Source organism: Triturus cristatus, chromosome 4_1, assembly GCF_964204655.1.
Source record: "Triturus cristatus chromosome 4_1, aTriCri1.1, whole genome shotgun sequence".
NCBI lineage: Eukaryota > Metazoa > Chordata > Amphibia > Caudata > Salamandridae > Triturus > Triturus cristatus.
Window position 1 is genome coordinate 881,601,742 of NC_140585.1, and position 26,241 is coordinate 881,627,982.

Genomic DNA, 26,241 nt, shown 5'->3' on the forward strand with positions numbered 1-26,241 from the left:
GGATGGCGATAATTTTTATTCATTATCTGACCGCACAGGATCCTCAGTCGCTGATGACGCACTGGACAAAGATTGGACCGATGACGAAGAGAGTGTATCAGGAGACTGGCGCCTCAATGAAGTCCTGCATTCTGCTGATGGAATAAGGGACCTTTCCACAGTACGCAAGGTGCCGCAAGAGCTCGGCAGTAATACAGGCTCTCTGGCATGGGACTATTCATTCTCAGGACAACCGAAGGATCAAATTAACGGTCAAGACTTCGATATACAGGGCCCGGACCCTAATCTTGTTAATAATTCACACCCTCCCTCTGGTGAGATGACTCTGTCGATAATCTACCAAACGATTATGGCACATCGTGAGGAAACCAGACAAGAGAGCGCAAGGGCACAAGGGGCATGTCGCAGGGTCCAAAACTCGCTACGAAGGGTGATCAAATCGTGTGCAGATATTGCGGCTAGGGTTACCGAGGCGGAAACTCGGATTTCTTCAATTGAAGACGACCTAGTAACCCAAAAATCCAGTCTAGATGCAATTCAATCCCAACGCGACGATATTCAATGGAAGCTGTCTGATATCGAAAATCGTGCCCGAAGAAATAACTTAAGAGTCTTGGGGGTCCCCGAGGGTAAAGAAGGCACGGACATCCGACAATTTGTGATTGAACTATTCACCGAGGCATTCCCGGAGGTTAAAGAGTGGGATTGGCGCGTAGAGATCCAGCGCGCTCATCGTTTCCCCTTTAAGCCGAAGAAAAGTTCCGGCCAAACAGCAGAGAGACCTCGTGCTATTTTGATATGCTTGCACAATTTTCTTGCTAGAGAGCAGATATTTGACCTAGCTAGACCTGACAGACAAAGATCAGCGAAGGGGTGTCAGTTTTTTGTACGTCCTGACTTTTGTCCAGCCACAGTAGAACGGAGGTGGCAGCTCCGTCAGCTTATTGCTCCCTTTCAAGTGAAAGGTGCACAGGTCTTTTTGCTTTTTCCTGCCAAACTCAAAGTCATTTATCAAGCTCAGACAAAATATTTTGAATCAGAAGTGCAGGCTAGATCTTTTTTAGATTCAATCTAGTGAGTAACAATATTCAGATTGGAAAGCTACTAGATGTGATATATTTATACTTATTTGTGCTGGTGTTTGTGTTTGCTGCTTATGTTTGAAGGCAATGCACTACATTGGGTGTAGTGATTCAGTACTTAAGTTGGTCTCTTTTTTGCTTTCTTTGCACTGCCTTCTTAATTATGTAGTAGTTAGCGGCAACATCTGGAGGGGGGGGCCTCTCGGCCTATACCGGCTTCTCCATCATTGGACCACGGTCCTATTGCCTCATTTGGGGGGTTTCCATGGGTGTGGGGGGGGTGCTTTGCAGGGGGGTTGGGGAGGTAGGGGGGTGGGGAGGGGAGGTATTGGGGGTGGGCGAGGTGGAGGGGGGTGGGTGGCACGGGATAAAAAAAAAAAGAAGCTTGGAAAACAAAATACTTTGGGTTCTTACTATCTTAATCTTTATTCTATTACAGTCATGATTTTGGGCCATATAGCTGTGTGTCAAAATGGTGCTGGCTAGATTACGAATAGCATCCTGGAATATCTGTGGCCTCAATAATGGCAAGAAAAGGGCTCTATTCTCAAACATTGTTCATCAGTTGCATCTAGAAGTAATATGCTTACAGGAAACTCATGTGCCCTGGAACAGTCGTGACTGTTTAAAAATTCCTGGGTTCGACTTGATTGGGTGCTCTCGACAGTCCTCGATGATTAGAGGCGTGGCAATTTTATTGAAGCGTGGGGTGGGATCCTGTGTTAGAACAGCACAAGATAATGGGGGACGCTGGGCGATTGCTGAGCTTTCAATTAGTGGCACCTCATTTACTATCTGTTCAGTCTATAGCTCTAATTTTGATGACCCGGAAGTCCTAGACTATTTAAATGTTGAGTTAGCATTGTGGCCTCACCCTCTATGCCTCTGCGGCGACTTCAATATAAATCTTGCAGCTGATTTTAATATCTCTGACAGCCAGGGAAGGTATTTAGGTAAGAAACCGAGAGTGTTCAGGTCATTACAAGCATTAGTCCAGGAACATTCCTTGACTGATCTCTGGCACCACCACTTTAAAAATCTAGACGGTTACACCTTTTTTTCTGCTCCACATAGGAAAATGGTCCGACTTGATTATTTTTTTTTTTCTGATCAGTATCAAGATCATACCTTGATTTCAATCTTACCCCGTATTATCTCAGACCATAATTCGGTGGTCATCGACCTTACTCTGAATGGAATTGTCAAGCCCATTAAAGTATGGACTTTTGAGAGAAAGCTCTTGACAGACCAGGCATATTTAGATCATATGAGGCCCTGGTTGCATGAATTCTTAAATATTAATAGGGATTCAGCCTCCAGCAGAATTGTCTGGGACACATTGAAAGCTGCAATTCGTGGCGAAACCAAGAGTTTTTCATTTTTCCATCAAAAAAAAGCTCAAGACCAGACTAAGTTCAGGATACAAGCTCTAAGTGCTGCAGAAATTCAGCTTGTCAATGCGATTAGGGAAGGTCGTGATCTATCTCATAGTCAAACCCAGGTAGCTATTATTAGAGCTTCTTTGCTTGAGTTCTTTGGACAGGACCTTGCAGCCAAATACCTTCAGTATCGCTCAATGATGTTTGAGTTTGGTGAACACTCAGGTAAGGTCCTCGCCAAACGACTACAGCAACGAGCTACGGCTAACCGCATTACTAGGATACAAGATAGTCACGGTATTATTCAGGATAATCCAGAATCTGTCTTGTCTGTTTTTCTTGAGTTTTACAAATCATTATATACGGAAGAAATCAGGGACCGAGATATAGATCATGACATCACTACCTTTCTATCGGATCTTAATACTCTCAGAGTTTCAGATCAAGAGAACGCTGTCCTGGCGGCACCGATAGATTGGGCTGAGGTGGAAACTGCACTGAATGCATTGGCAAACGGCAAAGCTGCCGGACCGGACGGGATTCCGCTGGAATTTTACAAAATATTCCGGCTGGAGATCCGCGAGGATTTCTTGAAAATACTAAGAGAGGCACAACTAGGTCATATACCAGACTCTTGGTGCAACACAACTATAATTCTCTTTAAGAAGAAGGACAAACCAGAGTTGGAGCCCGCTTCGTTCCGTCCGATATCATTAATCAATACCGACAACAAAATATTTGCAAAAATTTTGGCAACGAGGCTGGCACGGGTGATAACTCCACTAGTTTCCATTCGGCAACATGGATTTATCCCTGGTAGGGACACGACCGATCACGTCTGCCGCGTTATCGCACTCTTAGACTGGGCCCAGGCCTCGGGTTCCCCTCTTGGGGCAATACTGTTGGACGCCGAGAAGGCGTTCGACAGGGTTGCCTGGGGGTTTCTTTGGCGGGTCCTACATTGGAAGGGGGTCTGTGCCAATTTTATTCATGCTTTGCAGTCTTTATATATAACACCTCGGGCAACTATATCTATATCTGGAAAGGGTTCAAGCTCCTTCGCAATCAGTAGGGGTACTCGACAAGGTTGTCCGTGCTCTCCCCTCCTGTTTGCTCTATATATAGATCCATTCCTGAGTAAACTTGAACTCTGCCCGAACATAGCCTTTGTTAAAAACCATACAGTCGACTTTAAAGCACTAGCATATGCGGATGACATTATAGTGGTTACTTCTGATGTGTCCACCTCATTTTTAGCAATAAAAGCGGCAGCTAAATACTACGGCCAGTACTCGGGCTACAAACTTAATGCCCAGAAAACCCAGGTAGTTCAAACGGCGGCAATGGGCCCCTCTACTGCACCGGTGGTTCCCAGTGCCCGTTACTTAGGGATTGAAATAACTGCCGCAATTGATACTTTGTCTGATAAGAATATCTCACCCATTATTGACAAAGCTAATCTTACGCTATCCAGATTAGACAAGCTGCATCTGTCCCTGTTTGGCAGGCGTAATGTCTTAAAGATGCTGATACTCCCGAAACTTCTGTATTTATTTAGGACTATACCCTTAGAAGTTGCTCATTTCAGCATTATTCGTGCAGAAAGATGTTGCAACAGGTTTCTGTGGGGTTATCGCCAGTCACGCAGGGCCGCTAAATGGATGCAGCTTCCACTGGAAAGAGGGGGGTGGTCGGTTCCAAACCTGCTTCTATACAGCTGGTCAGCGTTTATTCAAAATCTTGCTGTTCCGTTGTTTGGGGACAGAGCAAATCTTCCACCATGCAGGTCACCATCCATCTTTGAGATCGGGCTAGGATATGCTGCCAGGGGGACACTAACGTCAATACTCGAACCCAGCTACTATAAAAAGACCAAGTTTAAAGTTATTATCTCCATGCACTCTATATGGAGGAAGGTTCGACGTAGATGGCCAATTGCTAATATTAACTTCTATACCCCCTTGTCAGCAGCTAGATTGCTCCCGTCAATTTTCCAAGATAACGTCACAATAAGGTGGCAGGCTTCAGGTATTAAGATAGTGGGGGATTTGGCATATGAAGGGAATATGGCCACTTTTCTTTTTTTAAAAGAAAAGTTTGCATTAGACACCCATCATTTTTTTAAATACCTGCAGGTCCGCAGTTGCCTTTCCAAACTTCTATCCAATACCCCAACATTATTTTGCAGGAATACACTCATGGATTTAATTTTTAAAAATTCACGAATTGGACCAATTTATAGAAATCTACTTTCAGTTTTTCCCGATGACATATTGAAATCTAAAGCTAAATTGGAAGCTAAATTTGGCAAGCAGGATATTGATATAGTTCAGGCATTAGAACTCTCTGGCAAGGTTCTAACTTCTGGGAGTTTGCGCTCCCAAAGTTATATGGCCTTATATGACCTTTATTACACCCCAGCCAAAATTTATAAATGGGGAGGTAGGGGTGGCCACAGCTGTCCTAGATGCGGCACAATAGCAGCCGATGATGTCCATATGTTTTTTTCATGTCCCAAATTGGCCCAATTTCTCCAAGAAGTTCAAACATTTATTACTGACTGCCTCAAAATCCCCTTGGTTTTATCAGCTGAATTAGTTATAATGGGTTGTGAAACTGATATCTCTATGAATAGATCGAGTCATGTCACTGCTCTAATATATATTGCAATGTCGCAAATCAGAGTATGTATTACATCAGAATGGATAAACCCTGTTGCCCCAACTTTTATGATCTGGAGAGCAAGGATCTTAGCCCTCCACAGGTTGGAGTCAGCCGTTCTCTCAAGGGGGGGCAGTAGAAGGCGGGAAAGAGGTACACTAATATGGGCCCCATTTACACAATGGTTGGAAGGCTAAGCGGTATTTAACTGGCTCTTATAAATCTATTCTGATTCAGCTCTATTTTTAGTAATATTGCCAATGTAATAATTAATGATATGTCTTTTTTGCTTTCTAAGTAATAGGTGAATGCATGACTGTAATATATGTAATAGATCCTATGTTACTCAACAAGACTATATAAATTGCCTGTGTTTTTCAAGCTGTCAATAAAAAAAAAATTTAAAAAAAAAAAAAGCAGTTACACTCTGAAGGGGTGCAGATAGTCTTCTAGCCATGAGGAGAGCCCTTACTCGATCTCTTCGCCACCACTGAGAATTGCCAATGCAAACATTTTGCAAGCTGGATTTCCCAAGAAGGCTGAAGGCTTTCATTCTCAGAGATGCATTGTACTTAGAGCAGAGCTCAGGACTCCTGTATGTCTGCTCGCCTGTACCTCTTCTGCCTCGTGTTCTGAAGAAGGTCAGGAACAACCGGGACAAAGTCATCCTAGTGGCTCCGGATTCAGTCCCCGAGAGTGTGGTACCCAGAACTTTGGGGCATCAAAATCTGTCCCCCGATCAGGCTAGCACTTCGGTAATATCTTCTGTCGCAGCAGCAAGGCAGGGTTCTGCACCCAGGCCCGCAATGTCACTCTTTAGCGGTTAATATTAAACAGCCACTGTTTTCTACTTTTGACTTCCCTCCTGAAGTCATGGATGCCATTTCAGTGGCCAGGAATCTATCTACAAAATCTATTTATGCAGGGCGCTGGGAAAAGTTTGTCACCTGGTGTAGTCTCCATCATACAGATCCACTGCAAGCAAAGTTGTCAGATGTTTTGCTTTTGTGCTGTGTTTAGCCCGGCAAGGACTTGCGGTGGCACTATAAAAGTTCATTTGTTGACCCTTTCAGCTTTTGTTTTTCCCAAACCAACAGTTCATGGTTACATCAGCTGTCATGATGCATTTTCTTAAAGGTTTAGTTCATATGTTTCCACGGGGATCTTTTGGGATACCACAGTGGGACCTTAATTTGGTTCTCACACTTATGTGTACCCAATTTGAGCTGATGCACAGCTGTCATTCGCATCTTTTGACTCTTGAAACAGTCTTTCTAATTTGTGATATCTTCAGCGCATCTCATGAGCGAATTGCAGGCTCTCTCTGTTCAGCCTCCTTACACCACTTTTTTCTCAGACAAACTGGTGTTGAGGACGAGAGCAGTATTTGTGCTGAAAGTTGTGACTCCCCAGTCCATCACTTTTCCCGTGTTTTTTTGCTTTTTTGCTCTACCTTGAAAGAGGAGGAGAGACTCCATTGCCTGAAACCCAAAAGAGCCTTGAGTTGCTAGATCGAACATACTAAGTACCATTGGGGGGGATGATCAGTTCCTTATGAGGTTCTCTGGTTCTAAGAAGAATAAGGCAGTGAATAAATGACCATATTGTGGTTGATATCCCTCTGCCTTAATGTCTACTACACATTAGCGATAAAAGATATGGCAGTGCAAAAAAAGGACCAGATCATGGTAGATAGCCCTCTGCATTAAGATCTGCAATGTATTGGCCAAGCAGCAGCCTCCGGAGAGTCTGAGGCTCTTTAGACCAGAACTAAGGCTGCTACCACTGCGTTGGCGCAGAGTGTCTATTCTGGACAGCTGTTAGGGTATACCAATACTTAACATGAATCAATTTCTCTTAGAATGGTCCTGGCGACGTGGAGAGAAACCATGCATTGGCTTCAACAGATCCAACTAAACCCCAAAAGCATGCTGGCTGCAAGACATGCTGGGATGGATGGTGGAGAAGGAGCTTTGCATCGGCTGGTGAGGACTGGCGATACACTGATTGAGTACCTAGGGACTGGAGAGCCCTACTTCAATCCCTGATCGATCCTCCATATAATATGCCACCTTGAGGATGCACCACTCGGATGATTGAGAAGTTAATATGTTGGACAGATGTTCAAACAGAAAATGGACAACCAAAGTCACGACTACAGCACACACTGTGCAACCGCAGGTGCTTTCATCACACTAGGAAATAGTAGAGATGCTGCATGGGGGGGAATGGGGAACAACAACAAAAGATCACAGAGTGGATTAAAGACAGGCTGTCAGGGAAATACAGTAAAATGCAAACTCTCTCCCACTTTGGTTAGATGACTACCTCCTGGAGCACCCAACATGCCAGACCACTAAACACTAAACGTATAGAGAAAAAGGGTGGAGGAAAGAGGACACAAAACAAAACTACTTTCATGTCAATCAATCAATCAATCAGGTGTCTTATAAAGTGCGACTACTCACCTGTTAGGGTCTCAAGGCGCTCAGTGGGGGGAAGGGGGATCTGCAGTTCAGTCGAAGGCCCAGTTCTTGAGGTCTTTTCTGAATTGAGGCAGCGATAGTGATTGCCTCTAATTCCATGTTTTGTAGTAAAAAGCACTTAAATGAAATATTAAATGAAACATGCTGTACTTGTTGTCTGAGCAACATTGTCATACGATGAGCCTAGTTAAGAATTCTGCATACAAACGTGTTGGAAAGAATAACTGTAAATTAATAAAGACACATTAATAAAAAAATCTAAGTTCACCACTCAATTACAATTTCACCAATCAGTAAGGCTGAAATCTCAGTATTTTTCGTGGCGCTAAATAGAAATTGTGCTGTTAGAACATGGTGCGGCCTTTGACGAGGGAACGCTGTTCCAGTTCTGTCCAGTATTGGTGCTTTGGTGTCTTTCTCACTACAGAGACATCAACGTTAGCACAGCTTTCTTGTTTCACTTTCGAACATTATGCAACGGGTACTTGCATGCTCCCAGGTCCTTTTTGCAGCTGACTTCTCTAATGTCACTGGCAGGCTTAAACATGCCCAGCCTGCTCAGTGTGAAATGTTAACACAGCAGCATTGACTGCGATGCCATGGGGCCGCTTGTTAGAGTTTCTTTTATGTTTTCAAAATTCCTTGTACTATACAGACACACTGTGTCGTTAATTGGGTACTTGACATTTATGCACCATCTGCAGGTTTAGCATCATTTACCGTTTTTACAGTGATTTACCTACAAGTCAAATAAATCAATTGATCTCTGCCCATCGGGTGCTGAACCTTATGGGTAGAACACATGCAGTGAGAGGTTGGCTAGCAGCCTGAATGAACATGCATGAAGGTTTGTCTCTCACGTCCCTTTTAAAGCTAATCTACCCCTGACATCATTAATAAGTAAACTCCGAACAATAGGAGCTTCATATTTCCAGAATATCTAAAGCTGCCTGCTACCAGCTCCATGCCCTGCAAAAAATATGCCCCTTAGAAAGGTGCAGGTAATGGTCGCATCACCAAATTATTGATGCAATGCCATCCTAATAGGTGTAATAAAATCGCTGCTAACCTCAATTAAAGTGTTATCTACTGACCTAACCAGCTACCACAAACGCCATGAAGGATGACCAACTCATCCCCTTGCTGATCAACCCCACTGGCTCTCATTAGTTGCTTGGGTCAGTTTCAGGACTCATTGCATCCAGGGCTTAAGCATGTTAAAAATGTGGGGGCATTCTAAACTGGGTGCAGCCAAATAAGTATATCTGACAAACCTACAGAAGCGGTGTGCCCTATATAACTAGGATTGAGCCTAACAGGTAAAATAAAATTGTGTGCTTGACAAATTCATAAATAAGGTCTTATTGGAAGAAGACTAACCAAAATTGCCAGTCAAAAATGTTTTTATTAGCATTTTGAATAGAATCATTGTCCTGGGCCATAAGCAGTAAAACACTTGACAAGCTAAAGTAAAAGTAAGAAGCGATAACCTTGTTATTAAATTGTAATGAAATGGCATCTTGGGCACTGAGACACCAATAGTAAATGTCAATATCCACTATGTCACTTTGACTGTGTGTCACAAAAGGCTTCTACTGAGATAGCTCAAGTTACATAGGGCCCAGCATCCTCTTCCTGTTGTTGGAATGCCCAATTATTGTGGTGTGTGTTCACCCCAATGGGGTTTAGACCCTTGATACCCTAGTTATTGTGTAAGTCAAAGATTGTGCTTGGAGTGTCTTCCCTCTCAATAATGAATCATAGTCATATCCATTTGTCTGTAAAATGCACTTTTTATTTGAAGATGGGTAGGTTTGATCTGTGACAAAGGGTTGAAAAGAACAGCCAGCACGTGTTTCGCCTCCTGAGGCTGATATGCCAGGGGCTTTCTCAAGGCTGTGAAAAACAAAAAGACAAAACAGGCATTCCAAATGTTTGTTTGAGATGCTATTATTGCAAGGTAACCATCCCCATGAGTGAGAGTAGAGAACATCCAGTTTTCATTTTCAGTGAGGGGAATAGAGGCCTCCTCTTATATTTCCAAAGATAGCGGTGAGTGCATCAGGCGATTTTAAGTGCATCCCAAAGGGGAGACGACCATTGGGACCATAGGAAGCCAGCAGAAAGAAAAATATGAGGCGCTGACAGTGCTCAATGCGCATCACTAGTTCAGGGGCTTACTCAAAACAAGATGAAATCAACGTGGAGGAGATGTTGAAGACCAGCTACAGCAAGAAGAAAGTGTCCTAATCATTCGTTTTGAGATGGTAGAGCATGGCCTAAATAAGGATGCGTAATGGCACTATTGGCTTTAAATGAAAGATACATGCTTCAGTTTTCTATATTGTTGATGTCCATAATCTGTCATCAATACCTTGAAGGACCGTAATCTTTACATGCTCTCTGATAAAACCTCAGTGATTACCCCAAATAACATTGTAAACAATGCCCTGTGAGTACAATTCTGTTTTACCACAGTTCGTTGAAGTGCAGCTTTACTACCCTACTCTAATCCCTCCTCATGGGGTGACATTAATCTCACTCCCTAACATTAGGAACAACACGCAGACACCTTATAAATAGACATCTATTATTCAGTATGTAGCAGCTTAATTAAATGTTTCTGAAAGAGAAAAAGTAGATACTTTTTTAGCGAGTGGATCACTATTTTGTATATTTTCCTTCCACTGTTCAACTTCAAAACTATTTGCTGTGAGGTGCCTGCCACACGCTGCAGGGATTTTTAAAAACATCCATTTTACAATAGCAGCTTGTTCTGCGGGCCTTTTCTGACCACCGCACAAGCTGCCATTGTAGAATGGATGTTTCCACATCCTAATTCTGCGGTCAGAACCGCCGACATATGGTCGGGCGGTTCCTTTCCGCAACAGCGTCCGCCTGACATCATATTGAGGCCCTGTGTGTTTATAAAAACCTTTTATTAAACTGGAGGATTCAGCATTTGGAGAAACAGTTGTTCACAACAATTTAAACGAATAAGCTTAAAAAACTGGCAAAAGCCAAGGGCATACTTAATTTACAAAAGTCAAGTGGTGAGGATAGCTAAATTACATAGGTTGTCAAGAAGTCCATGGGGGATGCAAGGATTTTCATTGCTACTAATAGCTGCGCCAATATGACACCAATGAAACTGAAAGAACCACTCTGCTACTTACATCTTCCCTTTAAAAGGAAATTGGCTTAGGGTGTTCCCATGGGGCAGTGTACTTCTGAAAGTGATTAATCCATGGAAAGGAACTACACCAGGGAAGAACCACATTACACACTTATTAACTTGCTCATTATTGAATATTTTACTGTCTCGTGCTCTGAGAGGCCTGATTGCCTGTCAGAGAGTAGGTTACAAAACCGGTGTCGCCAGTAGCACTTATTATGGAAAATGCTTTCTCATGTAGGAAGAGACTTTCACTTAGTGATTAAATCTACAGACCCTGACGTAGGATATGATGACGTTGATGAAAACGTGGAAGAAATATTTCCATCATTACCTGGGGACATCCTGTTAGAACCGGAAGACACAGAGCAGTTTTTGAACAATACGCAGAACATTACAACGCTGGACCTGCTGCTGCGCAGCCAGAACAACACGGGTAAATGCTTTATTTCTTTTTCTGTAATTTATCTATTCAAATATTAGAAAATACAATTTATCAAAGATTTGTACAGACTAGGCACAAACAAGCTAGCCAACATTTAGGGAAATTCGAAAACAGAGTTTGGAAATTGTAGAACACTTAAAGGTGTATGTTAAAATATCAATAACAAAAACATTGTCTGACATAAATATTGTAGCCTAAATATCGTTAACAAAAATATTGATGCACTGGATTTGGCCTTTCCATTATCAACTGCAATGGGCCGATAATATATAAATGATATTTAGGACACAATATTTTTGTCAGTCGCTATTTATACGAAAATATCATTTTCAGCTACTGCCACATTTACTGATTTTGGTCTCCATGCCCAGGGTATATATTGTATAAAAAATCTGGTGTTTCACAAATATCAAGTCAAAAATATTGTGATGTCAAAAATATTGTGAGACAGTATAGAGAAGGTAGTAATATTGTTTTTTTTAGTTATTTGATATAGTTTTAAAATATATGTATATATTGTAATTCTATTTACTATATTTGTTATCATAAATATTCTTATTTTTTATTCCTACTGTTTAATACTATAATTAATTTTATTAGGAAGTTTTGTTATTTATGTTAAAATAATATTTTATTAAATTGTATGTTTACTTTTTTGCATTGTTGTTATTATTGACATGATGCTATAAACAAAAAATCCCTTTTGTTCTTTAACTTAACTGGAGTATGGGAATGCTGTAGACAAGCATCAGAAGATGCACTAATCAGTTATATAAACCATGAAAGAGGTCTGGATCCAAACAATTATTAACAATTATATTAACTCACATTGTACTACGTATGTTAAAACTACATTCAATTTGTATTTATTGTTGTCAGTTTTTAAAACATATCCTTTTTTTTAAAAAAAGATGAATCTACATATTAACACAAATTCTCCATATTTAATATACAATCCACACCTCTTATTGTCTCATTAAAATATATTATTTCTACATCTCAATGCAGACAACACACTACTAGGATTCATGTATCATAAAAACATATTAAAAACACTTGTAACAAACAAGTATTTTCTGTCACATGATTAATGCATCTTCTAGTCCTTGTCTACAGCATTCTCATACTCCAGTTAAGTTATAGCACAAAAGGGATATTTTGTATATAGCAGTACACTTCCCCTGTCCCTTTTGGCATTGAAGGGTGTCTCTCCCTGTTTTGTGGGATTATTGACATGATAGTAGCAACTAATTCATGAGATATTGCTTATAAGGGTAAAATTGCCCGGACCAGGTTAAGGAGATGTTTAAGGTACTGCAGAGAGGGTACAGCAGCTTAGCATAAACTGCTTGAAGATACACGTATACAAGTAGATATAATTTAGTAAAGACTGGACATTTGAGTTTGTGCATTAGTTACTATAATACTTGAAGTAATAATACTTACAGCCACTGTGGCCTCATCATGTAAAGGGGTTCAAGGTGTTATTGGCCTTTGAGTTCTAACTTTTATTTTGTTTCGAGAAAGCCTTAAAAATAGAAAACTGATGTGTGACTTATAACCAAAGTATAATGTAATTTCCTTGGAGCAAAAGCATTCTCCTGATCAGTTATCATTTTCTGATACCATCTTGTATGAGTAAGCGCTCTCAAGCAAATGGGGAAAAAATATGATTGATAAGGATAAGATGTCCATACAGGGATTACAATGGTATATTTTACACAGGGGAATAACTAAAATATTACACAATGCTAATAGGGTGGATGGTGTTTGCTAAACTGTCTCTGGGTGTAACGTGTGCAGGCTTCCAATTATCCCCCTGCCTACGTCCAAATGAGTGCCTACATTTACCTGACAGAGTGGAGGTACTTTATGTCTACCTATAGTATTTGAGTAAGGAAGAACAATTGTTTCAAGTGACGTTATTTCTCGTATTCATATATGACAAAATGGATTTCCATTATATATTAGTACTAGGGGAAGTCCTTTAAGGAATGATAAGCTCAGTGCTTTAAATGGGAAAGCACTCTCCGGTACTGAGTGCCTACACTTCTTTAATTTGTAAGGGAGAGTACCTGCACTTCACAGCTCTGCAGCAATACAATTAGCGGAAGAGTACCGGCACTTCTGAGGAGTGCTGTATAGCCCTTAGTGCATATGTAGTATACCGGAGTGAGGAGAAATGAGGCGAAAGATTTCACCTCTCTGCCAGTCACACTGACATCTAATTAATGCTGCTCCTGCCCACTGGCATTTCAGAGACCTCAATGTCTTGCCCTGTTGGGCTGGAGTCAGTAAGATGACTATCTTCTGCTGTGTGAGCCAGCCTATCCATTGGAAATCCCCCATAACATTGAAGTGAAGCCCAAAAACATGTTCGACACAGTGTCTGCCACCCCAATGCCCACTTAGCTCTGTACCACACTGCCTTTCTTCTAATGCATTTCAACCAGATCACATTGAGTGCACCAGCGCCCACCAGTTTTGCTCTCTGGACAGGTCATTTTGCGTTGATGCACGGCAAATTTGTATCAGTTTCAAAATGACATTTTTGGTTGGTGATAAAGTTGTTTTAGCATTGGTCTTCTGTACATATGCCACTTCAAATTGGCTAGATTGCAGTGCAAAACTACAGCACCGGTGCAATGTATGTGCTCTCTATGTTCTGCAAAAGTGTCACCTCACCAGCGAACTGGGTCCCTGCATCGAACACTGTCTTACTTCACACTGCGTTACGTGGCCTTTTTAGGTCTCGCCTGAGCGCTAGCACATGCGCTAGCTGAGGCAAGACCTTTAGTATTCAGGTTTTCAAAGTGCTACCAGAGAGGACTTTTGGTGGCCTACAGCCTGCGTGCATTTGAGCATGAACGTGCACAGGCCATCTGGCTTTTTGTAATGGCTCATTAAGCCTTACTGTGCATGAATCCCCTCCCCTGCCCCCTCCCTTCTCCCACTCCCTCCTCGTCAGCTTCATTTTTCACTCCTCTAGCGCATCTGTCTTTTTCTTTTGCCTGTTCCTTTCTCTCGCCTCTTATCTTTTTCTCTCTTTCCTTTCACTTTCTCTTTGCGCTTGTTTAACTGGGAGGTTAATATTTTATTCACACTAATGGCCCTGCTCTTTGAACAAATGCACTAAGTCTACTTTACAGCAGGTCATTGATTCATCTAATTTTAGCAGCCATTATGTTTCTCTGCAGGGTAAGCTTAATTCAGGCCTTGTGCTTCATCAAACCATCAACTGAGTTTGAGAGATATAATGCAGTTTCTGATGGATACTTCAGATTGCAGATTTGAGACCTTAGAATACTCTCCAGATGGCACACTGTATCCGGAAACCTTTCTTCAGCAGTGCTCCTACACACCTCAAGGTGGCGCCATGCGGCTCCGAATTAGCTTTGTACCATCCCAAAATAGAAGAGCAGCGTATAAGCATGACACCTTTCCTCTGACATCAATTATTTTTTTTTCCACCTACTAAAGTGGATCTGGAGCGCCCCTCCCAATTTTGACAGTTCTCCGATGTCCTCTCATCGAATTCCAGTGCGCTAGGGAATGAAGTACGCACCTAAAACTACATGCCGTGAATGCAGAAACCAAATGTCAGTAACGGATCTACTTGAGGTGTCCCTCTGCTGTCAGGGCTTTAGCCAAGACTGCTTGACAGTGCATTTGAAGGCAATGCGAGACAGGGAGGCAAAGCTGTATGTTGCCAAACACAAGAAGAAGTGGCAACTTTTGTGTAAGTCACACTTCCACTCCAGTTAGTAGGTGGAAACTCAAGTCCTACTCCTGAGGTAGTTCCTGTGAACAGTTAACTTTGCGCTCAAGCGGTGAGTCCAAGTCTTAATCCAAGCACAAACATAAAACAAGCATTGGCATAACCAATAGGTCTCGCCTTTGGGGCCTTATAAGTGTTTAGCCATGCAACGGTTGTTGTTGCACCAAGGAAATTGTGGTCCATAACTAAATACTTATAAGGTCCCAAAAGCGAGACCTATTGGCTATGCTAATGCTTGTTATTCAATTGTCAAGGGACGGCCTTCAGCATGGGTGAGCTGGGGCCAGGTCCAGGGCAGGGGACATAGAGCTGTGTGCATTAAGGTTATGCCAACAGCAGCGCCCTTCTCATCTGCTGGCACACATCAACAAAAACACATCATCTGCGTGAGGCAGCTGTTTCAGGTGAGTTGGGGAAGTCCGGGGATGTTTGTGTTCAGGGCCAGTACCTGCTCATTCAGGTACTGACCGGTGAACACAAAAAGGACCTCCCGCAGCCCCATTTAATTCACTATCACCAGTAAGGGCGCCAAATTTCTCTCCTCCCACGCCCAGGGCGCTATCTTGGCAAAGGCCTTTCCTCCTCCCTTCCAATGCCTCCTCCTCTTCCCCCGTGCCCCTCAGAAGGCCACACAGCCGTCCACTTCTCTGCCATGTTCGCTCACAGACTGAAAGCTTTAAATGTGTTTTTTATGGCCCTCGCTTTCCGCCGCACACTGCGACGTAGCGTTGACATTTATCAAGACCTTGTTTAACAGAGGAGGGCTCAGGCACAGCCTGGCGCAATCAATATCTAAACGGCGGCTAATTTAGCGTGCACCCTCATTAACGGCTTCTATCTCCCCCTCCTCCTCCAGGCGCGGCCGGGCAGCGGGTGATGGAGTCATCGCGGCGCCGGAAGCGGCTCTCCCGCCCTCCAGCTCGCGGTAAGTACAGCGCCCAGATGCGTTCTAATCAAGCCACTCTCGGGTAGAGAGGGGCCGTTCACGTGGAAAGCCCCAAGTCCTTTCTGAGCCTCCTGATGGCATCGTATCTTTAATCTGCATTCGCCTGTATCGATTCCTTGAATTGCATGTGATGCTGTACCTGGAAAAACACACAAGGGAGCCGGGTCACATGTTCCTACGGGGTGGAGGGAACGCTTTTAAGGGGTTGAGCATGGTTGATAGGGTGGAAGGATGTAGAGCGTCAAATGGTACTCAGTCATTCTTTATTTTTTTTATTTGACTTTTTTAGCTAATTGCTCTTTGCAGGCGAGGCCCTATAATTTTGAGTTTCCCTTTCTGAATACGTGCTTATAGTTCCCAACATGGGTGAAATAGGCTGGCACTTTCCTGTTTCAAACCATAACAGTCTGCTACGTCGGTCCCTTTGGTTCCGCTGATGTGGTCCACTCCCATCAAATTGTTATGTGGAAAATCCGGGATTGGCAGTAGAGCATCCACACAGCCTCCACCCCGTGCTCAGCCTAGGTGTTGAGTAAAGCAGAGAAGCAATCAGACCACGTTCCCCCTCCCACTGAAAATGTTGCTGGTCAGGCTGACGTCACATAAGAAACCCGCATGAAGGTACGGGTACTGGTATAATCAGGTATAAAAAATTCTGAAATATACACTTAGTACAAACACATCTTATGGGAAAGAGCATATACAATTCCATGTGTTCACTGATGCAACATCACATAACATAGACAGTATCACGTATGACACATTTACTCTGCCTTCATCCTTTACCAGATGAAGAGCGACACAATCCACCACTGAATCCTTTGAGCTCTGGACAATCACCTTCCCCCCGTGCATGCTGGGCGGTTTTGACCCCGCAGTCCCTTAAGATTGGATGCAGCCATTCCATTCTCCAAGGCATCCGCGTAGTGCCAGAGTGGAGTCACCGAAGGACCCTCTCCTGTCTTATATCTCACTATCGGTTGCGCTGCTAGGAACCTTGCCAATGTCTCCCTTGATGCTTTGTCCACAATAGTTTATAAATACTCCTCACAGCCTGGGGTCATGTTGATTAGAAATAATAAATCAATTGCACTTTAATTGCTACTAGGCTTTACCACATGACTCCACATTGTCTCATACACTATGTTTTAGTCTAGTTTTTGCATTCCATAGCCAATGTGGTCGTAAACTTTAGCCAATCGTTTGGATTTCAACATACTAGACTGTACATCTTATAAAAGATTTGTTCATTGAATGCATGACCAGGAAAGGAGTGATCTGCCCCTGATGACATCTGGTAACCTTAGTTGCTGCTGGGGCAGATAGGATCACACAACACACCCCACATTTGCTTCTTTAACTTTTCCTTTGTTTTCAAAGGTCTGGAATTAGCCAAGACCCTTGGATTTTACTAAAAGTACATGTAGAGATTTTCATCAGCCAAGCACTTATGATTTTATTGAAATTACTTGTATAACATACTTACTTGTAGGGGGCGTTCAGCCAGCCCTCTACATTTATTAATCTGTTATTGTGTTATTCACATTTTACTTCTGCGCACAACAGCATACAGCATGGGGCACTGGGTCAGCCCACTTCAGCCATTTGCTAACTTCACTGTGAGTGACAGCATTCTGTCCTTTCACAAGGAGGGCATCCACGCATTAAACAGTTCCCTAAAGTGACAGGGGGCTACTGTTTAAGACGAAAAATATATAATTTTGCTTTTAGCTATTTTATTTTTGATTAGTGAGGCCTCAACAGTTTCCCCCAAAAAACAGTTTTGCGAAAACCATGACAAAGCAAACATTGACAAAGCCAAAAGGCTGTCGAACACCACCAGTCCTATTGGCTTTGACAGTGCTTGTTTACAACTGAAGCCATATTTTCTCGGATTGTACGCAAATTCAATAGATAGCTCTGATATCGAGTATAACAAAGTCAATAAATAAGAACAACCTGGAGTGAACAATATTGCACACTCTCTTCATAGAGCTCAAATGGTCCTGCTAATCCGGAAAATCCAATCAACCAGAAACTGAAATGTTTATAAACAATACCAATCAACATATTAATCAGCCACATAGATTGAAATACATTTACAAAAGAATGACTGACATACCAAACAATATAACATGTAAAATAATTAATATTACATGTTTTACACATGAGTCAATGTGATCTGGGGAAAAAAGTCAAACCTGTTTTAATAGTTTGCAAGTGGGCCATGTCATGGCACTTTCAGGCAGTCCTGGACTTTTTGCAACCAACAGTACTTTGCATTCCGGAGTTTGTAGGCCTATACTGGTAATGGCAACTGTAGAAGAGCCAGTGCAGACTGAAGGTGCCAGACAGACCCGCTGTACTGTACCTAAATATCCACCTACGTTTAATGTCATAGTATGAAGTCCCACTTGTTATGTGGCTCGAAATACTGGCACCCTTCGACTACTCAGTACTTCCAGTTCTGACAGATAAGAAAACTAAGACACAGAAGAAATGGCGTGGGTCCAGGATTGTGGCGTGGTGGGGAAATCTGGATTGAAACTCAAACCTCTGGATTTAGAGGCAGCCGCAGAGGAAATGACAGTTTAAATCGTTTTTTAACACCTTTTTTTAACTACATTTTGCTGTGTTACAATAAGTAAAAATAGGAGGAACAAGGGAAAAAAATGAGATCTAAGAAGTTGCTCACAACACATGTCCCAGCTCCCCCCATGGCATGACATAGCACACATAAACCGAATACAGGAGAGAGCATGTAATCACGATTCGGGTTGGAATCCTGTACATGCAAGATATGGAGGGTATCAACCGAAACATCTGAACCATTCACAATAGTTCCAGGTAAGGCTGCTTCATTGCCACACGTCCGCAACAGCGTCCACATCTGTACCAGTGACATCGCCCTCATAGGTCAGAAAATGCTCCAGAACCAATGCTCATGTAATATCATCCGGGACTTTGTCATCGTATCTTGTTAGTTGGATGGGTTTTTCTTCAGCCACCCCCAATTCCAGGACATCCCGAACCCACAGACCCACAGACCTGAGCACCCATCCAACCAATGGCCCCCCTTCTTTTTTCCAGTAGAAGAGTGAGCCGTAAGAATTTATATGGCATTTTCCTTCCCCCAGGTCGGGCCACGATACCAAATTAACATGTTTGTGGCAGAACCGTGGCTCATTCAATCCGTGGCACCACCTCTCTCCAATACACCGAGCCTCCCCTGTGTGCCCAGGCCAAATGCAAGAAAGAGGATCTAGAACTTTTGGCCTGCCTGGTTGTGTAGATTTTGCTGAGATCATATGGAGTAATGTATGTTCAGTAAAGATAGTTGAAATTTATTAGCTTGAACCTACTATTGCATGACACCTTGTAGACCAACACACAGACCCAAGTCCAGTCTACATCAGAGAATGGTTCAACTAGTTCCATCTCCCATGCCCATCGAGCCCCTAGTGATCTCTTAGACCGATCCCCTCTACTGGCTCTATATGGTAGCATTATCAAGTGTCCCACCTCACCTGAGGAGCCCATCCAACACCTGTGATGGTGCTGGAGAGGCTGAAAATGTGCACCAGATCACTTCACGGTGTTCTCTAGTTTTGCATTTTGTAGGAATTAGCCAGCCCTACCAGATATGTTTCCTGAGCTTCCTAAAAGGTAATAAAGACCTCCCTGGCTTAAAGATCCCAGCCAGCAGGCAGCCCCTACCCCTCCACCACTCCATAAACATGTCCGTGTCTGTAGTGTAAAAGGGAACCTGGTCTCAGAGTCCCAGACTCTTGGTCAAAAGGCACTCTACAGAGCACCCTGGGGATCACCCTCTCCCATACTGTGCTGTCTGCCGTATCAGATAGGGAACTTCTTGGTCCGCTTGCCCTCCACTCATTAGGAGTTGCACTAGTGTCATGTCGCTGGTATTGCCCTGTAACAATCATTTATCCCAATTATCCAAATCTGCAAGCCATTTCGGCCCATTTTGCAAGTGGGCTGCATAGTAGTAATGTTGCATTTCTGGTAATGCGAGCCCCCATCCTCTATAGCTCTCGTCAATACCGATAAAGCCACACTACAGCGGCGACCTGTCCACACCAAGGAGATCAGCAAGCTGTTGAATCGCATGAGAGACCCTTGATCAATGGGGCACAGAGTTTTGTACCGCATAGAGGCAGCGAGGGGGGAAGACCATCTTGGCCACAGCCAACCTACCCATAATAGAGAGGGGGAACCAGGGGCATAACACAGGCCCCCGCAGCCCCCGCGGTGCGTGAGGCCCCCAGCTGCAGGGCCCCCCTCAGCACTGTAGTCAGTCCTTAGAGCTCCGAATTAAATTGGGAGCAGGGGCCCCTCGGTGTACCATGCAGGGGGGCCCCTTCAACTTTTATTACGCCACTGGAGGGAACCTGTTCCAGAACTCACTGACCCGTGCAGACCCTCCAATACTCTGCCTGTATTGTAGTGGGTCTGCTGCGCCGCTGTATAAGCCACCATGACTCCCAAATACCTGAAATTATCTGTGTCCCATTGGAAACCAAGCTCTGGCAGAATCTCTCTCAGGACATCCACTAATCCCCCAGTGGAATCAAGAGTGTCTTACTATTGTTTACCCCGAGGCCTGAGATCTCTCCAAAGATCTCAATATGGCACATCAGGCCAGGTACTGCCTCTCTAGGGGAGCAGACATATACAAGGGCGTCGTCTGCATACTGCAATGACATGAACAATGTCTCCCACCGATATCTTCCAGTCTCTAATGTCCCGACGCAATGGGCTCAAACGCCAATGCAAAGAGCTGCGGCTAGAGAGGGCAACCCTGCCGGGCAGCCCCTCCCCCACCATCCAGCTGTCTGAAATTGCAGTACCCCCCAACACGGGCCAGCGGTTCTGTGTACAGCAGTCTCACCAAGCCAAGAAAGGAGAGGCCAAAGTCCATTGCCTCCAGCGCAGCCATTAGGTAGGACCAGTCCACTGTATCAAAGGCCTTGTCAAGGCCGATGGTCAGCAGGGCCATTTCTTCTTCTTCATCAAGCGACGTTTTAAATAGTTCAGAAGCAAAGTTTCATGGCTGCTTTCAATTTGCCCTTATTGCAAATTCCAGAGGTGGGAGTTTTACATCCAGTTTTATAAAGTCCAGCATAAAGAGGTCTGAGGGATGGTACGTTAGCCAGTGGACCACCCTCCCTTAAGTCCAGGTGGAGGATTATGCACCTGGCGAAATCGAAAATGTATTTACTACCAAAGTAAATGACCAGGGTGCGCTACTTAAAAAAACCAAGTAGATGTTATTATAAAAAGAATCCAAAGTGCAAAACATCTAATAGACAAAAAGAGATGCCACTCTTTACGGTTGAAAATGGCAGATTACAGGTAATCACCTTCATAAGGAACACACCTCCCAAACTTTGATCAGGCATGAGGTGACTGGCCAGTCCTGGTTTTTACCTTACTTCATCTTGAATTCTAGTGTTGGTATCGTTCATGATGGGAACAAGAACACTACAAGTACCAGAATGCAAAGTAAATGAGTTACAATACTAACCAGGACACATTCCCGCGCAAAATCCCTTTTGTGCTGAAAATGAAATAGCATACAGCAATTTGCAAAGCTTTGAACTGCAACTAGGCATAGTAAATCTGTGCAGTTGTGTACAAGAGTGTACACTAACAGAAACTGAGCATGTCGAAAACCAATAGGTCTGACCTTGTCAAACTGGCGCAATAGATAATAAAAAAAAATGTATTCCATACATTTGCCACTGACATAAAAAGAAGTAAGACAAGCATTTGCAATGCAATAGGTCTCGCATTTGCAAAAGTTTAAGCTATTGGCATTGTTCATGACAATGCCTTTTTTAATCTATTTTATAAAACAAACACATAATGGCATTTATTTATCATTTAAAAAGCCAATAGCTAGTGTTGCATTATTCTTAGCAATGCCAGATGCTCACACTTTTATAATGCGAGACCTATTGCATTGCAAATGCTGGTTTACATCTGCCTTTCTTTCTTGATTTAACTTCCTCTACGCTGTATCGTGGCTTAGACTTGTACACAGGGTCTCCAGGTTCACAGATAGCTTAGATGCCACCAGGAATTGTAGTTGTCAAGGTGGCCTTGGTGGACCTGTTTGACCTTCTGATGTAGTTTAAAGGTGTGGTTAAAAAAGGTGTGCTATCTTAACAGACCCAGGTTGCATCATCTGTTTCAAATACCCTGGTTGTCCTAAATATATCCAAGCAACCGCTACTGCTTTTAGCTTCCCTGGAACATTCATATGATAGCGTATATGTGTAGGCATTATTACAGGTCACTGTTATTTGGGCACGGTCCCGATGGTGGTGATAAATTTGTCTGCAGCTTTCCATCTACTCATGGAATCTGAGTGTAAAATGTGCAGAAACCAAATGATAAGGGGGGTCAAACCCTACTTTTCTTCAGCTACAGCTCTTCAATCACTTTGACAGATGCAGCTTACCATTCTAGCATCAATGATATTCTGATTGTCCTTTCCCTGTTGGTTGGCAAAGCACAATGCTTTCACCACCTTTGGACCTTGATACATAAAGACTCTTCGGTGTTGGCATTTGTAAAATAAGGCTAGAAACGTAAAGTACCAGAATGCTGCTTTCTCTTTCCTCCTCTGACCAAGAGCATTTTTGCACTTCTTGATGTATAAGTACTCTTGACAATCACGTGCATCGGTCGTTAACTAGAAAATCTTTGAGTGGTGGGTTTGTACCTGTGATATTTCGGGTTTATGTAAATAAACAGATTAGGCCCATTCAGTATTTATCTTTGTTAATGTCAATCTTTACATAAATTGGAGCTATTGGTATTGTAAACGACAAACTTTTTTATTTATGGGTTGGTTTTTAAAACAGATAAATAAATGGCATAGTCATTTACAATGCCAATAGCTTTAGCAAAGGCGAGACCTATTGCATCTATACACACACACACACACACACACACACACACACACACCCACACACGCACACGCGCGCACACACACACACACACACACACGCACACGCACACACACCGAGCCCCACACACACAATCCTTTGGTGAATATGTAGTGTTCGAAGGGGTCCACAGGGGGCACAGCGGTGGGGAAACGAGTGGGACAGAGGGCAAAAGGGGCACAAAAGGGGAAAAAACGAGTGGCGCAGAAGGGCACAGAAAAACGAAAGGAACAGACGGCAGAAAGGCACAAAAAACGAGGAAAAACGAGTGGCACAGAGGGCAGAAGGGCACAAAAAAACGAGTGGAACAGAGGGCACAAACAACGAGAGGACCAGAGGGCAGAAAGTCACAAAAAAAAAAAGAGGGAAACGAGTGGAACAGAGGACAGAAAGGCACAAAAAAAAGAGTGGAAAACGAGTGGCACAGAGGGCAGAAAGGCACAAAAAAGAGTGGCACAGAGGGCAGAAGGGCACAAAAGACGAGAGAAGCAGAGGGCAGAAAGGCACAAAAAAACGAGTGGAACAGAGGGCAGAAGGGCACAAAAACGAGTGGAACAGAGGGCAGAAGGGCACAAAAACGAGAGGAGCAGAGGGCAGAAAGGAACAAAAAAAGAGGGAAAACGAGTGTAACAGAGGACAGAAAGGCACAAAAAGAGGGAAAACGAGTGGAACAGAGGGCAGAAAGGCACAAAAAACGAGGAAAAACGAGTGGCACAGAGGGCAGAAGGGCACAAAAAACGAGTAGAACAGAGGGCACAAACAACGAGAGGGGCAGAAAGGCACAAAAAAAGAGGGAAACGAGTGGAACAGAGGACAGAAAGTCACAAAAAAAGAGTGGAAAACGAGAGGCACAGAGGGCAGAAAGGCACAAAAACGAGTGGCACAGAGGGCAGAAGGGCACAAAAGACAAGAAGAGCAGAGGGCAGAAAGGCACAAAAAAACGAGTGGAACAGAGGGCAGAAGGGCACAAAAACGAGAGTGGGACAGAGGGCAGAAGGGCACAAAAACGAGAGTTGCAGAGGGCAGAAAGGAACAAAAAAGAGGGAAACGAGTGGAACAGAGGGCAGAGGGCACAAAAACGAGAGTGGAACAGAGGGCAGACGGGCACAAAAACGAGAGGAGCAGAGGGCAGAAAGGAACAAAAAAAGATGGAAAACGAGTGGCACAGAGGGCAGAAAGGCAGCGCCACAAACAAAACATTTCAAGTAAATTAAAAAAATCGTAAATCACAGTGTGAACATATGAATAACAAATAGAGCGACGGGCGGGAGGTGGTCGGTGAAATGAAGGCATGCGTTCTGGCAAGATGGATTGGGGAAACTGCATACTTGGGTTTCAAACGTACAAGCACAACAATGTCAATAAATAAAATAAAACTCTGAAAGGAGCCTACCTTTTAAACCAGCGGTGACGGTGGGGAGGGGTGTCGGGCGGGGGCAGCAAGACAGAGACTTGCAGGGTGGGAGGAGAAAGGGAAAACTGAAAGCACGAGTGCACAACAATGTCAACAAGCCCGGCGGAGCGTGGGCGCGAGCGCTTGGGGCGGGGGAGCGGACCCTTTGAAGTGCTTCAAAGGAGCCAAAGCTATAGAGAAGGGAGGGGGGAGTGGAAGCAGCTGTGCACGTGCATGTGATCGTGCACTCAAGGTTTAGGCCAGCCAAAACAGTGGGTAGCACTTTGAAAATCCCACATATAAAATGTCTCTTGCGAGACCTAAAAAAAGAAAGAATACTGCCTAAACGTGGTGGCGATATTCTTGCAAAAAAATTCAATAAAGGGGGCATGGCTTGAGGCATCAGGATTATGGTCGCACTCTGATAGTGCTATAGACCCCACTGTCATCCGTTGCCATCCTCCTGCGGTGTGAGGTGCTCTCAACCACCAAGGCGGATCGAAGAGACATCCGAAATCATCCGCTCCTGCCACAGTGCTGGGGTCTTGTCGACGGCCTGTAACGACTGTAGCTAGGCTTGCCGGTTGCATCCAGAGGAGGCACAAAATAATGGCCCAGGGCTGGCCTGAAACACTAAATCCAACCAGGGGTGCGAGGATCCGTGCGGGTCCAAGGCGCAGGCGCACACAGAAGACAGTGGCAACTGGTGAGTAGGACGGGGTGGGCATGAGGGGGGCAAGGCCTGTTGGTTCTGCGCCTATGTAGCAAGGAAGTCCTGGTGACCTCCTGCTGGGCAGATAGAGACATGGGCTCCCAGTCTTGAGGCCTTGTGGCTGGACCCGGTGGTGCCGCTTGGGCTCCCTTACATCAAGTTTCAGGCTGGATTGGGGCCATTATTATACCCTCTCCCCTCGCAGCAAAGAGTGTCCAGAAATAGACTTGCCCTGTCACAAGGTCTGACATGCTCCCAGGCCTTGACCTCGTGTAGATATTCAGCAGGCCCTGCGCTGAGGTTGTGAGCTCCGTTCATCCTGCCTTGACAGTGCCAGGCAGGAGCTTAGGTGACTGGATGTGTCAGGTGTGGCTCCCTTGGTCCCTACTATAACAGGCGAGGGGCCAGTGAAGGTGAACGGATAATGGCCCACTGGACAGGGTGTTCTGAGGAAACCTGTGCCGACATCCACTGCTGGGAGGCTGGAGAGGGGCAACCCACAAGCTGCTGGATGGTGAAGGAGGGTGGGCACAGATGATTGTGGTGGGAAGGGTCTGATTGGCCCCCATCTCCTGTCAGATCATTGCCTGCCCTGGGCTCTCCGGATACCCCCAGAAGTGCCAGAAGCCTTTCTGCAGGGCCGGCTGCTCATGCTGCTGCCGGCATGTGGCAGGCAGGCCAAGGCTGAAAACATCTTAGTGGTCTCTCCAGGCTGCGAACATAGGGAAAGATAAGACTCAAAAGTCGCACTACTCCCAGACCCGTATTGATCAATATACCACTGGCACTGGAGCAAGTGGATCAGGGGTGATTGATAAAGAGACCCTGCCCGAAAGTGACCTGGAGACGATTCTCCAGGCTATACAGACATCCAGACCACAGTTGAGTCTAAAATAGGTGAAGTGCGGGTGGATGCGGCACTCCTCCGCCAAGATCTATGAAATGCAATAGCAAGAATCACGGAGTCCGGCGGGAAGAATCTCCACCATTGAGAATGACATATCTGACCTCAAGGTCAAAGTCACGTGCTTGTTCACACAAACTGCACTGATGGGCCGAGGACGCAGAAAACCGTTAAGGGCACAACATCCTCAGATTCGTGGGGTTCCCCAAAGGAATTGAAACCACCGATCTGGCTGAATTCCTGGAACAGTAGATCAAACCATGGATGCCGGCTGAGAAACTCTCAATGCGGTTTGCCATGGAACAC

The 26,241-nt window shown here is 44.2% G+C and overlaps 1 protein-coding gene across 1 annotated transcript in view; it reads left to right on the forward strand.

Annotated features, from left to right (window-relative positions):
* LOC146855703 (uncharacterized) overlaps nt 1-26,241 on the forward strand; it is a 1,104,791-nt gene that overhangs the window by 1,069,280 nt on the left and 9,270 nt on the right. The window contains exons 99-100 of the mRNA XM_085653597.1: nt 11,025-11,219; nt 15,863-15,931. Coding sequence (XP_085509723.1) covers nt 11,025-11,219; nt 15,863-15,931 — 264 coding nt within the window. The remainder of the gene's footprint in view (nt 1-11,024; nt 11,220-15,862; nt 15,932-26,241) is intronic.